This window comes from Haemaphysalis longicornis, unplaced genomic scaffold (genome assembly GCF_048455015.1).
Source record: "Haemaphysalis longicornis isolate Haplotype H1 unplaced genomic scaffold, Haemaphysalis longicornis Haplotype H1 scaffold_1, whole genome shotgun sequence".
NCBI lineage: Eukaryota > Metazoa > Arthropoda > Arachnida > Ixodida > Ixodidae > Haemaphysalis > Haemaphysalis longicornis.
The window spans coordinates 239725725-239743046 of record NW_027526203.1 but is presented as its reverse complement, the minus strand read 5'-3'; the positions used below and the strand labels follow the sequence as shown (position 1 = coordinate 239743046).

The 17322-nt window shown below is 50.1% G+C and overlaps 1 protein-coding gene across 2 annotated transcripts in view; it reads left to right on the top strand.

Annotated features, from left to right (window-relative positions):
* Nucleotides 1–17322, top strand: part of LOC144143039 (sterol O-acyltransferase 1) — a 130473-nt gene that overhangs the window by 102353 nt on the left and 10798 nt on the right. For both annotated transcript variants that reach the window (XM_077674869.1, XM_077674862.1), the window contains exons 8-12: nt 5651–5726; nt 9517–9619; nt 13840–14113; nt 14733–14831; nt 16073–16205. In XM_077674869.1, coding sequence (XP_077530995.1) covers nt 5651–5726; nt 9517–9619; nt 13840–14113; nt 14733–14831; nt 16073–16205 — 685 coding nt within the window. The remainder of the gene's footprint in view (nt 1–5650; nt 5727–9516; nt 9620–13839; nt 14114–14732; nt 14832–16072; nt 16206–17322) is intronic.

The following is a 17322-nucleotide window of genomic DNA, read 5'->3' as shown; positions in this document are numbered from 1 at the left end:
TGTGGTTACCCTGACTTGGCAGCTCGAGCATGTCTTGGCGCACCGCTTGCGCTGTCCACATTCCGGCTCAGCGCCCAGGTAATGCGCCCAACTAGTAAGCCCCAAATCAAATGTGTCAAAGCGTTGTTGCTCTAATTACCTCATTTCGCCTAAAGAAGCCAGAATCTCGCTGTTCGGATCGCTTCCGCAAATTAATTTTCTTGGAGAGTACTGTTACACGTCTTGTGTGCAGCTTTAAAGGGGCCATGAAGACAAAATACAAGTTTAGCCCCAATCTAAAATCACAACAGGAATACCGCAAAAACCTAGCAAGAATTCCTGTCGTGCGACAAAAAACTTTGCTGTGACCACAGAAGCCGTGTTGTTACGACAAAGTCATCTGTTGTTACGACACACACTTCTGTCGTAACGACAAAGTCAATTTTCTCAACGACAAACATTTCTGTAGTCGCAACAGAACTGCCATTTACGCTACTCTTCACAATGAGCGATAACATCCAAACCATGTGCAACTACTGTTGGAATATCAGGATCATGACAAGACGGGAATTCGGCACGACGGAACATAAAAATCAGGACACCACAAAAATACGACACGCGAAAATACGACAAAATTACACAAATTTTTCTCGTCGTCTTTTAGATGCGACTGCATCTCATTCACTCGCCTTGTCCCTCCATACGGCGTTGTCCGTCCACACCCCTCCCCCTACACTATACAAAAAGTAATAGTTAGCGGCGCCCGGTTTCGATCCCACGAACCTGTGGGCGGAACGCGAGGTACATGGTGCTCTTCCCACTGCACCACAAAACCGAGACAGAATCAAATGCTACGAACGCGCCTTATATCCTTGACTCATTCAAACTACGTCAAGATGCTACTGACACAACGCATGATGGGGCAATGATTAACACTTGCAATAAAAGAAAAGAAGCTCCCACTTACAGCAACAATGATGGAGTAAAGGTCGTTGCGACAGCGTAGCCCCAAGCATACCACTTAGAGAGATTGACCAAGATTGGCCAATAAAACATAATAATCATACGCGTTCCCGACACGTTTCACGCGATTTCAGAATCAATCCAACGGAAACACCAAGTGAACCCCACGATGCGTCGCATCTACACAGGGTTCCCCTCGCGGGGAGGTGGGCGCAATTTTTTCGACTATCTTTCGTCGGTATCGTAATCGCATTACGATACCAATTTTTATTGCCAAATTCAAACAAATAATCGAGATATTCGGGAAAACAGTTGAGCCAGCGGCGACTTCCCAGCCACATTGGGGTGAGGTCTTTATGACGTCACAAAATCTCGTTTGCGTGATTGGCGGCCGCCGGCCAAAGCCACCCCCAAGAAACGTGGCTGGGCAACTGTAGTGGGGCCTCTAGTTCCGTGCGATCGCATCACTTGAATGCAACGTGCAGTTAACACTTTGATAACTGTTTGCAGTGGTGGCCAATACATGCGTCACTCCTTCCTACTATATGTCAGTATATACAGCGCGAAATTTCAACATTCTTTTTCAACATTTCTTGCTTCTCTTAGGTTAAACGTCTTTCGTGGTTGTAATGGAGCTTAGCGAGTACCCTGAGGCTAGTTCTTTCGTATTGAACGAAGTTGTATCTTGTCTTCTCGGCCCCTTTGAAAGACATGTTTCCGATGGAGCCACTACATTGCGCTGTTTTCACAACATAAAGTCAACTGGAGTTCACGCCGACGCCTAATATTCCGACATGAAATGAGCAAAATATGTTTCAATGATTACGCAAGAATTAACGTTACCTGGCTCGGCGTAATTTGGGAATAGTAAAAACGCTTTGAGACCTCTTATCCGAATAGAGTTTGAGTGGGGCAGGCGTTGCCCATATTCCCCACTCTTCTGAGAAATTCCGTCGCTATTTGCGCTCCATAGCATCATTTAACATCTGTAACGTAATAAACATCAAATAAGATCACTTTTGATGATTGCAGCAAGCATTGCGGCCCGAAATCAGTGCTTTTACTGTAATGAAGACGCTGGTATACATATATCGTCGACGGCGGCGGCGACGGCAAAACCCGTGCCCGCGAGTGCGCGTACGCGAGAAGTTGTTAAAAGCAGGCAGTCTACACGCCCGTGTACGGTCAACGGAAACAGGAAGGCAATAGCGGTGTGCTAAATCTTTATTACTTTCCTACCGGTAAGCGAAAAAGGGGAGAGAGAGAACAAACTTTATTTTCCGCAGGACCTAAGTGAGCTCGTTCAGAAGCGCGAAGCTGGAGCTGGAGTCGTAGCGAAAGCGGGGCTCAGATACTCCCATGCCATTTGCGGCAGGGATCAGCGGCAGAAATTCCCTCCTGTCCTACATTACGTACACCAACCTCCACAAAACGGATCCTTTCCCAGGCCCAGAACCCATTAGTTAGCCTTTGTGAATAAAGACATTTTCTGGTATCAAGTGCAAGGAGCTCCCGAACGAAATTGACGACAGCCCTTTTGTTCTTCAAACTCGAGGAGGAAGTTTCAGGCCGGCTTGTTCTCTCCTGTTCCTTCACCATTTTCCTTAATATGAGCGCTCATAAAACGCCTAAATTATCGGTAACGGCATTCGCGCGGTATACCTACCCAACGCCACGCGACGGGACGCACCCTCTCGCGCACATACGTCAATGTCGCTCGCTCGCTCGCTGCGCTTTGTGCGTTCGACGCTATGGGTTCATCCCTGGGCCGATGAAAGTGCCCATGGGAAAGGTTCGGACGTGTCTGTGTACGGTCGTACTTCGCGCGTCTGATTCACTTCCGCCGGCGCCGCTTCACGCGCATTACTCCTCGCACCTTACTCCGCTCCTAGAGCTCGGGCCCTGGCCTCACTCCCTAGTGAGGTAAGGCCGCCGAATTCCCTTCAGAGCTGGGCCACACGACGCCTGGGTACAACTGCAGCGGTCGCCAACGAGCTTTGGCGGTCGTTAAACCAGTTTAAGGGTGACGCAGAAGCTCCTGCCACCGGTTCCCGGCTCGGTCACACGACGAGAACAACAAGCCTGTCACGGTCGAAGCGAGTGATCAAACAGAAAGTCTACCTTCCTTGTAGATTTATTTTTGCGTTCTTTTTTACATTATTTCACAGCAGCCTCAAATTGACATAAAATGCGAAATGAACGTGTTCAACAACTCCTCGCACCGAAAACGTGAACCTGAGCTGATCACTCCTGCGTGTTTTAGTGCGCTATTGCGCTACTAGCCAGCGAACCTTGTTTTCGCTTCTGTGAAGCCTCTTTGCATCTAGCTGAGTGTGTGCTGCTATGGACATCTACACAATCCTTGCTAGATTGATTAAGAGCGTCCTTATTTTAACAGCGAAGCTGTTTAATAAAGAATCAATTTGGCGTGTCCACAGTTAAAAATACCAAGAAAATGCCGAGCGCTCGTATGTGCGTGCCACGCGGCGACCTCCCAGCGTCCCCGGCGCGTGTTTTCCAAGCCAAGCATACCCACTTACGGAGATTGGACAGAATTGGCTAAAGAAAGACTCCAGCGTTCGTCGTAGTCGGGGCAACACTTGCTCGGAACGAGAAAGATGCACCATAGCGTACGCCCCTCCAAGGTGATGTCCAATGATTACCACTTCCAAAAAAAAAATGAAGGAAGCTCACACTTGTCGCAACAATGATGGAGTAAAGATCGTTGCGGCAGCGAAGAGGGAGCAAATAGGCTGCAATCGTGGACCTAAACCACCGTGATGGTCGTGAAGGTTGCGTACAGCTTCGCTGCCTTCAAGTCTTAATCGTTAGTGTGAGCTTCCTTCACTTTTTGATACAGAACTGCTCATATTAGCCCTAGAAGGTCTTCTTAGCAGTGCACTTGTGTGCAAATTGAAGCCGACTTTCGAAGGCAGCGACCTAAGCTTGGTCTGTGTAAGTTGGCTTTGCCACGTTTAGCATTGCCGTGAAGCCTACTGGTGAAGAAAAAAATGACCGCATGTGTGCTGTGAAACAGGCGTTCAGTATACATTGCGACTGCAAAGCATTACAGCAACCGGGCGAACAGTGAGCGGCCTAGCAATGGCTGTGGCCACCTTGGTGTAAGAAAGCGACTAATTCGGTGCAAAAAAAAAAAAAAAAAAGAAAAGTGCTTTCATACGATATTCCACGTGCAGACTTTTTTTTGCTTCCCAACGTCGCACAAATCCCATCAGCCCGGCGGCGGCGGGCCGGTGATTCGTATATCGCTTCGGGAATGGTCTGCTGACCCGGCGAGGGGTTTGTTTGCACAGACTGCATTTCTCTAGGGTCGATAGATAACATTCACGGCGCCGGCTGCGTTGCTTTTGTGTCTGATTGATGAAAGCCACGTGAAAGAAATTACACGACGCGAAAGATCAGTGACAAGGCAGGAAACGGGTGAGCAGAACTCAGCCTTAAAGAAGAAAGAAACGTATAGGTCGCGGCATGCAAACATGGCCATCCACGTGATTATGTCAGTTCACATGATAAAGAACGGTCTACCTGGCTATCCCCGCACAGCATCTCGCACTCGCCGTTGTAAATATAGCCACTTAAGATGCTTTCGTTTTCAATTAGAATAGTTCCGACAGTGCGTGCTGTTTCTTGGCGCAGAGATTGTAATAATGGCGGAGGGACGAAGGAAAGTCGTTTGTATGAGCAGAACCTGTCTTCTGTCTTTCTCCCCCAATTATCCAAATATGCCGTCCAAACATCCCGCCTTTGTGGCTACTCTCGGGATTACCCCCCAAAGCTTCGCTAGTTTCCCTCTTTTTGTTCCCGTTTAATCGACGCTGCCTTGCGGCCCTTCTACATGACGCGCCATCACAGAATCCAAGTACGTTGGCATTGATGTAGCACGCACGTTTCTGCCAGTTCCGCCTGCAAGCACAACTACGGCGTGCAAGACTTGCTTGAAGCTGAGTGCTGCCAGTGCCACCTGCGAGTCCGGTTTCACCTTCCTGTTGCGTTCGTCAGCGACAGTAGAAGCGCGTGACATGAGCGTTACCTTGTCGCTGCAAGTGCGACACAAACCTCGCGCGTGTTGTCAACTTTTTCGCATTGCCGGTTTTTCCTCCTTTTAAGCTGCGCTAAAAATGCATTTTGGCTAGTCTCACTGGCTTCGGCCCGTTCGCAGCGCGGGCGTTCGCAGTGTGCGTGCGCGCCTGCTTCCCGCTTGAATGCAGGCGGACGACGAGCAGTTTTATTGACGCCTGGAACCTCGACTTCGGCTCGAGGGTTGGCCTGACTGGAATTTCCCATTGAAATATCGCGTGCACAGCCTCTTGCGCCGTCTTCCCCGCCTGTTGGCTGCAACGCGTTTGCGTGTGCCATAAGCTTGCGTATACCCTATTATACAACTGCTCATCTTCTAATGCGTTGAAGGACAATATTTACTATACTTACCAAATGCGGGGTCATTAAGCGATGCATTAAGCGACACACACACGCGCGCACACAAAATGCAAAACCTTTTTACGATGGACTCGCGTTAATACATCTGGTGCGTGGGCGTGTTAAAATATATTTGCATTTAAAAGAACAGGCCAGGAAAACCTCAGGTTCATTGGTTGCGAATTTGCTCCCCCCCCCCCCCTCCGCAAACACACACACATCGGTTTGATTTTTTGCTCTCGTTTTCTGTGTCTGTATCTTTTCTCCTCAGGTACGGCTTTTGATGAAATCGTACGCGTACACGAGGGAGATCATCGGGCGAGTGCTCAAGTATGCCGAGCTAAAAGGTGAGTTGTCATCACCCTTATCTCTTGCAACTACTGGTAAAGCTGCACATGTCTCTGATCCGAAAACTTCCCAACCCGCCGCGGTGGTTCAGTGGCTAAGGCGTTGTGCAGCTGAGTCCAAGGACGCGGGTTCGATTCCCGGCCGCGGTGGCTGCTTTTCAGATGGAGGCGAAAAGCGGAAACGCCCGCGCGTCGAGGTTTCGGCGCACGTCAAAGATTCCCAGGGGGTCAAAATTAATTCGGAGCCCTCCACCACGGCGCGTCTCATAGCTTCCGCGTATTAAATGCCCCAATCAATCTGCTTTTTCTTCGCTGCAACTCTCCCGAAAGATCACTCACTGCGCCCAAGGGAAAAAAAAAATCGCGTAACGGCTCTACCCCTGCTGTCAAAAAAACGAAGAAATTACGGCTCAGACCCCCCCCCCCCCCCCTCCCCGCACGTGGTGCTAGCACATTTCAACAAGCCATGGCTCCAAAACTGAAAAAAAAAAAAAATCTAGGTGGAGTGGTCCAAAGAGCGGAGTTCAATACAGCTTAGTCATTAGGCAAGAACGTACGACCCATCTGGCTAGTTTTTTTTTCCCCATTCGCGCGTTTCTTCTCTTGTTACAACTCGCTACTAAAACGTTACTATCATTAGTTTTGCTGTTTCTGTAAGGGGTAGCAAGTGATTTTCTTCGCACAATATTTTATTTACGATGTCTGCTATATCACGCGTGAAGGCGCTTGCCAGTGCACTCCGAGTGCTACGCAGGGTGCAGTCGCTCTTCCCGAATTAAACAGCTAATAGTTTTAATTGCATTATTTACGGTGTCTGAAGTGGATAAAGGGCTATTACTTAAAATAAACGGTGTTTGTTTAAACGTTCTGTTCAAAAAACCAGCGCCGACCTCTGTGAAAGAGCTATTCACACGCCCGAAGACAACGCACTCTGGTTTAGTGTAGCGAATTGGGCGAGTTGGAAGATACGCATGATGGCCAGCGCGAATGAAAGCACGGGTCAAGGGAGGGGACGACGCAGCGGCGGGGTTGTACCCTCTCTTCTCGACCCATGTTTTCGTTCGCGTTGGCCATTACGAGCACTCTGTCTTCTAGTCCCACAAAATGCAAAAAGAAAAGGCGAAAAGCTGGCGGGGAAAAATGCTCTAAATACCTAAGCATTAATATGCTGCGTATTTTTGTTCATTTTAACCATTTTAATGTCCCTCCCCTTTTCAACGTACCACATGAGGGTGTGCACAAGTAAGATATAAAAAAACCCGAGCCATCTCCACTAACGAAAAACCTGGGGAGGGGCGAAGCATTCAGTGGATAAATGTATTCTTGGCGCCTTGGCGTTTTTGCCAACGGAGATGAAACCGTTGGGGAGTAGAGGTACACAGCTTTGCTGTAGAAGTCTGGTGTCTTTGAAGCACGAAGCGCTCCAGCGCGAGGCGTAAACCTCACAACCCTCACAACGCGCGTGCTGAAAATATTTAAGTTATTTGCCTTAAAATAATTTCATAACGGAATTCGGTTTTTTCATCATGCGTAGAACCATGTTAAGCTTTGCCACGGCCCGAGGATCAGAAGCTCGCACGTTGTGCCGTAATCATTACCGCACGATGGCCAGACTCAGACAATGGCCAGACTCAGTTATGTCGCGTGTGACAGCAGAATACCAGTTCAGTTTCCCGGTGTTTTAGTGCCGTGACTACATGAGACGACGATTACGATGACGACAGGATATGCCATCCCCTAAGGGGCTAATTGCAGGGGATGCTTAGAACTTCCTGTAAGAATGTGCAGGGGACAGCCTAGATGGACCTTCCGTTTATCTGCTGTAGTGCTTTGTTGCACATTGCGGCCACGCCCGTCCCCAGTTGGCCAGCCCCCTGGACAGCAACCTCCGAAGCTCGTCGCTAGCCATTGCCATTTCCTTAGCCCCTTGCGTCGCCCTTACTCGGAGCCCACGTTCGACCCTCCTCCGTCGCTGCTATGTCCCTTTCCTTGCCCGCTTCCCGGGCTTACGCTTGTTTCACCGCTTCGCGCTTCCCGGCTCGCGCAAGTTAGTTTTTTAGACTACCTATTTTCTGACCCTCACAACGCGCGTGCGGAAAATATCTAGAGCGTGAACCGCATGGAGCGTTATCTGCTCGCGAAAACGCGCCGCGCACGCCACAGGCGCGCTGACGCTGCCGCGTAACCACCCGCACGCTGCGCGCGCCGCGGCCGGCGGCGGCAACATGGCGGGGGCTTCGGCAGCGAAGTGGTGTCGGGAGCTCGAGCGACCACTTCCAAGCGCTCTCTAAAATGCCACCCAAGGCACGCACGAAGTTGCTTGTGCGGTAAAGGAGCTTATATTGTGGGTGAAAATGGTACTATAAAACATCATCCGCGCCTCTAGTGAAAGCGCCCATTCAATATCTGCTGGGGTGGTAAGCCTAAACATCACCGGCGGAGCCAGACGGCTGGCTCGAGCGCTTCGAAACCACCGCCATGAGGCGCGCGCCTCCCCATTGGCGCAAGTCGCCAGGCTCCTCCCACTACCGCGCGCGACGCGCGTCAAAATCTAGCCAAGGCAGATGCTGCCGCGGGCGCGGAATCGTCGACGCGGGCGTCGAAAAAACGCACGCGCAACGCCGAGGCGCGCGAATCGCGTGAAAAAACGCTTCATGCGGTTCGGCCTTTATGTCGCGTGTGACAGCAGAATACCAGCTCAACTGGGTGAATGAGGAGGAAACAGTTACCGGCGCCCGTGTAGCATACGTATTAGTGGTTAAAACCCTATTTTCAGTACTTTAAGTGTGTTTGGAAACCCTTGTAAACGTTTCAATCCAAAGTGGAGGTGTGCAGAAGCACTTTTTCTCAACGCTGCCGAGTGTGTCTCACGAGAAAGTATAACTCAACTTCGGTGAAGGCGGACGCAACACAAACCGTTTATCAAGAAAAAAAATTCACAGCATATCCACGGGGTGAATGATGATGAGTGGGCGAAGCTCCTGAGGGGAAATCATCGGTAAAACCGTGACTCTTCAGTGAAAGTTCGCCCACTACATCTGTGTCCGAACGTAACGTCTAGAAAGTCTCGCTTAAACCGCGCGTCGGCACCTTGGGGCTGAGCTCGCCTGATGCGTTTTGCAGACGCCTCACGAGCTCTCACTGCATCGGGGTCTGCCTGCCGATACGCGCGCTTTCTCGCCGCTGCCCGTTCTCTGACGTTTTGGAGATCCTCTTCGCGCCGCAGCCGTGCCGCTTCGCGTACGGCAGGGTCCTCGCGCCGTTGCCGTGACGCTTGGGCCTCTCGTTCTCGAACGCTGGGATCTTGGCGGCGTCGTCGCGCAGCCAGACGACACGCTTCGGCCTCCCGCTCTCGTACGGCAGGATCTTGGCGGCGGCGTCGCGCAGCTTCACGGAGCGCTTCTGCCTCGCGGGCTCGCACATCTGCAGCCTTATCCATCGGGCGACTCCGAGCGCGCCAACAGCGAACAGATTTTATTACAACGCTCCCCGCCATCTAGAACTAGAACAATCCAAGAACTAAACTAGAGGTAGCCACGCCATCTAGTAAACAATCCAAGCGCATCTTTTCATCATTACAAGTACCGCCATCTAGTAAACAATCCAAGAACTAAACTAGAGGTAGCCACGCCATCTAGTAAACAATCCAAGAACTAAACTAGAGGTGGCTACATACATACGTCGAGGATGGACAGACCCACGCCTTAAGGAGCTTCGCCCCTAAAAGCACCTTTGCCATGGGTTGCAATGCAGTATCTTTTTTGTCTCTTCGCATGACTCAATTATGCAGCCAAGAGCGAGAACAACCACGTAGAGCTGACTCTACCCGGATTGTCCTGCGTGCTCTACTTCCTCTTCGCCCCTACTCTCGTCTACAGGGACTCCTACCCCAGGCAAGTTATTCCATCGTTTTGCAAAAAATGTGCATTTTAGGCGTGTTTGAAAGTGCCATAAACAGGTTTCGAGTGTTAACTTGCTTGTTGAAGTTGCGCTCGATGAGCGCAACATAGCCACAGCGGCGGATACTGTGCACTACGGAAATAGCGCTGACTGAATTTCCTGGAGGCACTTTTTTTTGTGTAACGCACACCTGCACAAAGCATGCCTGTGAAAAGCGTATCTCGACCTATACACATACTTTTATTATTTACCTTCTTCTGCACTTTTTTTTTGCCTAATTGAAATTTTAGCTTGTGGCTCACAGTCCTTAAAAAGAGAGCAGTGCCTTCGTTTTTCGTAATATTCGTGCTTTAAATTACCTCCAACTTTTACTCTAAAGCAACCCTCAAAATGCCTGTTGTGTGTTTATTGTGACGAGAGGAATAACACCGACGCATGCGGGCTGAGGTAACTGTTTTGAGCAGGAGACACTAAAAAAGAAAGCCCAGCCGTATCCCAATGCTGCCGGATAAAGGGAATCACCTTCAAGCAAGATCGTCCTGAGGGCAGTGAGCACGCTTAGGGTGAACGCGGGAGCGCGTCGACGCTGGTACTGTCAGGGCAGCCTACCGTGGGCTGCGGGAAGTTTACGCATGCGCAGTGCGTGTCGAGCGAGACTGCTTTTAGCGTGCGAATCGCGTCATTGGAGCGTCTGCCCCTCGTCTGCCACCTCCATTTCACTCTTGGCGGCAGAGCTGTCAGATACTTTAACAATAACTGCAAACTGAGATCGGCAAGAAACTGTTGCTCAGCGGTAATCCGTCCATTAGCTCCCATAAAAACCAAGGAGTTCGTCACAGAAGCGTAACGCGCCTGCTACCTTCAATAAGACTTATAATAAAATTGTTACGGGGATTGTAAGAGCACTTTTTTTTAACGCGAAAGTGTTTTATTCCGGGATTCACGAAGATTTCACTTACGTCATATCAGTCACGGAAGTGACGCCAGTACAACGGAGCAAGCGGCCTGTAAAGGGTGCACCCCTGCACATAGGGTGTTCTCGCGGGGAAGCAACCTTTAGTACTAAAGAGCACGTTATATTTCGGTTGTTCGTTTTCGGGTTTTATATTTTAACACGAAAGTGTTTTATGCCGGGATACACGAAGATTTCACTGACGTCATATCCATCACGGAAATGACTCCAGTACACCTTTGCCGAAGCGACCCGCCAGCAGGACGTCGTTCGCCAAGCACACCCACAAGACAGCCGCCGACCCGCAAATCATGCTCAACTGCAGATTTCGCTGCACGTTTCACTTTCGTGTTTTACCGATTCCTATGACAGAGGAATCAACCACAGTTCTTGTTAGCACGAACCAAAATGATATTAAATACACTTTATAATGCATAGACGTAGAGTACAGAAAGTGTCACCTACCCATTCACTGAAATGCCTGCTTACATGTAACTCAGAGGGCCGAAACAATCGCCTCATCCCCTCTACGAAACTCCATTCGTCATCCACTGCAGCCCACAGCTGGTCTGCATTCGCCAAATAAATCTGTATACACGCTAAGGCAGCTTTCAGACGGCCCCATACGCTTTCAGCAATGTTCAGCAATATGGTACCGTGGCAAGAGCGTTACCTGTTGGTGCGTCAGGTAATCTTTTTTTTTACTGTCATGAACGTGTCAACCGGCGAATGGTGCTGTGTGAACAGGGAGTCGCCATCGAGGAATATAAACCTTCGACATAATATCTCATCACAACGCCCACTATATCGCAGTGCTGCACCAATGTTAGAGCGTCCAACGCGGTAGAGAGGACCCGAAGCCATGTCGCGTGTGTCAGACGCTCATTGGTTACACGTGTGAAATCGCCTTCGCATTCCCCACTGAAACAAAATACGTGCACTGTTTGTCACAAATAAATGCAGCCCCCGAGTGAGCTCGGGCACTGCGATGACGATTCAATTTACAGTGGGAAAACGTCTTCATCGTTTTAAGTGCGAATGCACTTCTTAAGCGAGCCTGAAGCGTCCGCCGCCGTCCGCATAGCAACAGCTGCGGGTGCGTGCGCTCCTCGTTTTCCTTGGCAACGGGGGGAGATGGGCGCGCGCTGCCTGGCCGCTGACATGGCACATACCCACGTGGGGGATTGGCCAGGAATCTCCTCGCCTTCCTTGGCAACGGGGGGAGATGGGCGCGCGCTGCCTGGCCGCTGACATGGCACATACCCACGTGGGGGATTGGCCAAGAATCGGGCGTGAGAAGGGCTAATGCACCCGCTTAAAGGAGTACTGACACGAAATTTCAAAGCTGAGATCCGCTCTAGCAATCAAGTACAACGACAACACAAATAGGTGTCTGTGAATAAATCCATCTTTCTTTCTTTGTAGTTGTGTGTGTGTGTGTGTGATCTCTCTTTCGCGAACATTACCGAACTGCGCAAATTCAACTCGTGCATTCGCACTTTCACATTCTTCCCCTCGGGGAAATGCGGGGAATTTTTTATTCAGGTACGTTCATACAAGGATCTGAGATTGAAGGTACGAAGCGAGATTCGCTTAGCAGATGACACGCAACATAGCAGACGACGAGGAGAGGCTCAGATGACGCGATGCGCGCGCTGAAAGCATTTCTTCGCTGGACACGCGTATTTTTCTTCCTCCATACCCAGCGTGCTCACCGCGGCTGTACCCAGACGAAAACATAAACAGTTTTTATCACAGTTCGAAAACTGCGTTCTTTTCACTTAGCCCTGCTGATAGTGAACCTTCCCGGATCTCACCGAGTGGCGATCGTTTGGACACCTGCCCATGCCTCTGTAACGGGCAACAACTTCGCCCACCAACAGGCTCGCGAACTGGCCCACCGAGCCCCAGAGGTCACCGCAGCTCCGACGCCACTTCTCACCTATCAGGAAATTACCCAATTTTACCGGACCACCAGACAAAAATTCCCGTGCCCCCTCACCCATCCCTCAGCAAAACTCAGGAAATAACACTCCGACAATTACAAGCAGGCACGTACGTTCACCCGGTTCGAATTAATTTATTGTTTCCCACACAGTACTCCGCGCTATGCAAGTTTTGTCCACAGCTATGTACCCTCCAGCATATAATTGTTGAATGCGCTCACAACCCAGCCCTACCACCCCTCTCCACCTGTTCCTTTCCTGAGCTGTGGGAGACACTGTTGACCAGCTGTCAACCGGAGGACCAGACTCTCCTGGTGACACGGGCCAAGACGGCGAGGGCAACGCATGGATTCCCGGACTAGGGTTCCACTCTCACATTTGAGCTCATTAAAATGTTCTCTCTCTCTCTCTCTCTCTCTTCCCGGGTCACGCTGGTTTAGATCAGTGGTGCGCGATATGGCGGCGGAAATACACGACTGCCAGGACGTAACATACACGCTCGCGTTATTTGAAACGACGCTCCAACGATCGCCCACACCGAATTCGCCTTGCATGCTTGAGCTGGTCGCAATCTTTTCGCAATCGTCGAGGAATCTAGTGTTTTTGTTGGTCTGAACCAAGCGTACAGCTGCATACATGGGCGTCGGCAGGATTTTGTCTTGAGGGTGGAAAACCCATTGTATTGAGGGGGAAGAGGGAGAGGGTGAAAAGGCGGGACAATTGTGCTGGGTTGGCTTGGAGGGAAAGGGGGGGGGGGGGGGGGCAAGTGCCTCTTTTGCACCCCTTTACCGACGCCCATGGCCGCATATATTACGAGCTCAAAATTGGCCAGTGAGCTTGAAGTGTAGTTCTGGGGCATTATTTCTGTCGGTCGATTGCGACTGCTGGCAGTTGGGACCTCGTTCGTGACGTCGCGTGTATAGGGGCGTCATGTGTCAGTGTCGCTTGAGCCTGTGACCCATAACCTGTTTCACATTTGGCTCACCTTTGAAAACGTTTCTTTTGCGCAAACTCTTTTTGCTGATGCGTAAAAAAAATGTGCCAAACTTGCTGCTGTGCCGTTGACTTGCTGGGACAAAATCGTCAGAAATGGAAGTTGCACTTTGAAGTCGTTTATCTGCTTCTACGCTTGCTACAGTACTTTCCTGCGCTTATGAGAAGTACAAGATGTGCTTCTCGTCAATATATGAATACATTTTGTTTATACCACTTCAAAGTACGACATTCTCTATGACATCCACGTCTTCACACTGAAGGTGCCGGCACGTATGCTGTGTAAGCTTCTATAGCTACAAAGGGTAAACTCGCCGTGCAGGACGCCCAGGGTTCGCTGGGGCGTGGTGCTGTGGTACCTCGGCCAGTTCCTGGCGTGCGTGCTCATGTACTCGGTGGTGCTGAACCACTTCATCAAGGACCTGTTCTGCGACGCCGGCAAGGAGGACTTCCAGCTGCTCGGCTTCACGCTCACCGGCTGCTCCATTCTGCTGCTGGGCAGCATCTCCATGTTCCTCGTCTTCTACGGCTTCCTCCACTGCTGGCTCAACATCTTCGCCGAGGCCATGCGCTTCGGAGACCGCCTCTTCTACCTGGTGCGTCCTTTGTAGACGGCGACCGCTCGCGTGAACTAGTCCTGGCCGCAAGCAATGTAAACGAAAGCAAAAGAAACCTGCCAAGCGTTAAATCGGCTGTTGGACACGTAACATGCAGTGATTGCCGCTGAAGTAATTAATCGGCTGGCTACTCCATTTTTGGGCTTGTAAACTGGCGGCAGTGCGCACGCAGTCTCGAATTGTACCCCTATCTGTCCCTTGGAGTGGAAGAGGGCAAGAGGTGGTGAGGGATTTAAAAACGAATTTACACCGGATTTTTGGCACTCTGAAAGTATCGCAATAAGCCAGAAGTGCCTATGCGGCTGTCTTTGATGAAATAGGCGCCAGCTAGTACTCGAAATGGAGCAACGTTTCATCAGCCCACACCATAATCTTGTGCAGATAAGGGTTCTCATGTTGTGCAGGTAATGGTTTCAACTCGGCGGTATGCGAATTAGTTTGTGTGCAGACTGGTCGCGTGTACGGGGTCCGAAGGGGTCGTGTCCTCGCGTTTCTCGTCCTTTGTAGCTGCTCTGACTCGAAAGAGCCGCTTACGATCATTTTTTCGATCATCTTACCTTTATTTTTACTCCTTATTTTTGTTACTTCGTTAATGCAGGACTGGTGGAACAGCACCACGTACGCAGACTACTACAGATCTTGGAACTTGGTGGTCCACGACTGGCTCTTCAATTACGTCTACCGTGACGCGTACAAGGTAAGCGGGTCCAGCCTCTGCCTAAATTTCCGTTAAAAGAAAACTGTAATTGGGAGGACCCTGTTTCTCGCTCACATTCAGCGGAACCGTGAATGCTTTTCTGCATTCCTTCTAGCGAAAATGGTGGCAGCGGCTGATTCGGCAACTCATACTTGCACGAATTCGCCCTTAAGTATTCTTTATCACTGATAACGCACCGCAGTTTGCGTGCTTAGTCTATATAAACCGTCCACACTGAGCACAGAAAACTGAGCTACTAAATTAGACTATAGGTTTACGGTCGCAGCTCAAAACAGAATACGTATAAACGACCAGAACCAGCTCCTGTGGTGTCCTCTTGTTTTCTGTCTGTTTCTGAGCGCTGTTCCCGTAAGCTTACACTGGCATCTACTGACTGATTCGAGGGACTTGAAGACGCGAGAATGAAGCACCGCTCTCTGGGAGACCTCTTTCAAGGAATTTATTGATATAGTATACCTGTACGGAACCAAAATCGGATTCTGCTAACATTGTAGATTGGGAACGTATTGTGCGAAGGGCTCTTATTTCATACCGCGTATTTATCAAGCAGGCCAAGTGCCACACTTGAGAATTTTTCTCGCTTATGTTAGGGTGAGTGGACTGCAAGGGCGGGCAATGGAAAGCGATCAACTCGAGAGCGGATAATTGAGCGGTGCCTCCACATTTATCCATTTTTCGTCAGCCTTCAGCGCTTTCGCTGTGCTCGTCGCGGAAAGAGTACATCGGTTACAAAAACGGCATTCACAAACCTCTTACCTTTTGAACTTATCGTGGAGAAGGCGAAAAAGTTTGAGCTTACGGCGAGTTAAGATTACACTGCAGTACTGACGGCAGTACTGACGGCAGTACCGATACGAAAGCAGCCAGGCACAGTATGGGCACTTTGCGTATGAACTGTGTAGTCTTGCGCTATTAAATACTAGCTGCGTGTAATTACTCAAGTGTTACTGCTGCGACATCCATGCCTTCGGCATGCAGACCAGCGTTGTCGGTTGAACGTTTCTTGATTTATCATTGCATCAGTATCGAGTGTATGTCCCCGCTCGTCTGCTCTGTTGTTCGGTGGAGGTGTGTTGGCGGCTATAGTTCTGCTCACATCACATGCCTGCTCCCATTCGCAGCCGCATCGTGGCAGCCATTTCCGAAGCGCGCATTACAATTGCAGACGTTCCATCTGACATGCCGCCCTGAATGCGAGTCTCTTTCACCGCTCCTTGCAGCTGTTCAACTACAACAAGAAGTGTGCCATGCTGGTGGTGTTCTTCCTGTCTGCTCTGGTGCACGAGTACATCCTGGCACTCAGCTACCGCTTCTTCTTTCCCGTCATTCTGGTCGTCTACGGCACTTTCGGGGGTAAGTGGACTCCATTTACAAAATGTAGAGCTCGGGGCGTGAGCGTGTCGCCGCCCCTGCTCCTTCGGTCTCAGTGCCCTGAAGCCAACTCCGGTACACGTATACATGCCCCCAACCACTGTGTGGACGAGCAACAAAAAAAAAAAAAAGGTAACCCGTCCCTGCCTTCCCCCTCCCCCTCCCCCGCGCCCTGTGCAGACGCCCGTTGGAACACACGCGTGAGTGATGTCTGTTCAGGCACTATTTTTGCGTGCTTAAAATCGTGACTACTTATTTCGGCTAATTTGCTCAGGTACCTTTTCGTGGACCGCCGCCAAGATGGCCCGGAACTGTCGTAATCGTGACTGTAATCAATCGGATGCGAATTATGAAATAACGATTGTTTTGAATGGTGTTTCAGCATTATTTGAGGACAATTAGCGCAATAAATCAAAAGGTAGGCTAGGCAAAACAGCGCAAGAAGGACAGACACAAGACAAAGACTGCGCTGATAGTTTTTTTTTTTTTTTTTTTACCAGGCGTAGCGATATTTTTTTAGCGATAGCATATATAGCGGTATTTTTTAGCGATAGTTTCGTTTTTTTTTTACCGGGCAAACGGGCTGTGCCATTTGATTTAGGAAATCGCAGTGACTCGTGTGCCGTCCGACGGCACTCCATCTCAGCGCTACAGCCGCGGCAGTGCCGTCTGACGACATTCGAATTTTTAAGACCGGCCTGACACAGGCCAGAGCGTCTGCCGTTGCAGTGTAGAGGTTCAGTCTTTGCTCCCTGTTACTAAGGGCGGTGTTCGAGTCCGGCTCTTGCCTCCTTTACTTATAATTTTCATGGCTTAGGTTAGCTTTCGGTGATCTAATTTTTTTTCTGTTAGTTAGGTTAGTTTGCGTTACGCTAAATTAATGCAGGGCGAATTAGTGCCAGACGCGGCATTTTTTTCATCGAAATGCCAGTGGACGTCGCTTTAGTGAAGTGCTTATTGTACCGTCGGACGGCACTCTGGACACAGCCTTAGGAAGTACACATTGCGACTCTTTTCACAGCTGTTTCCCCGAACCTGCATGGTGCAGCCACCCGAACGGTTGCGAAATGGTGGAATCGTGTCATTGCTTCTACAAGTG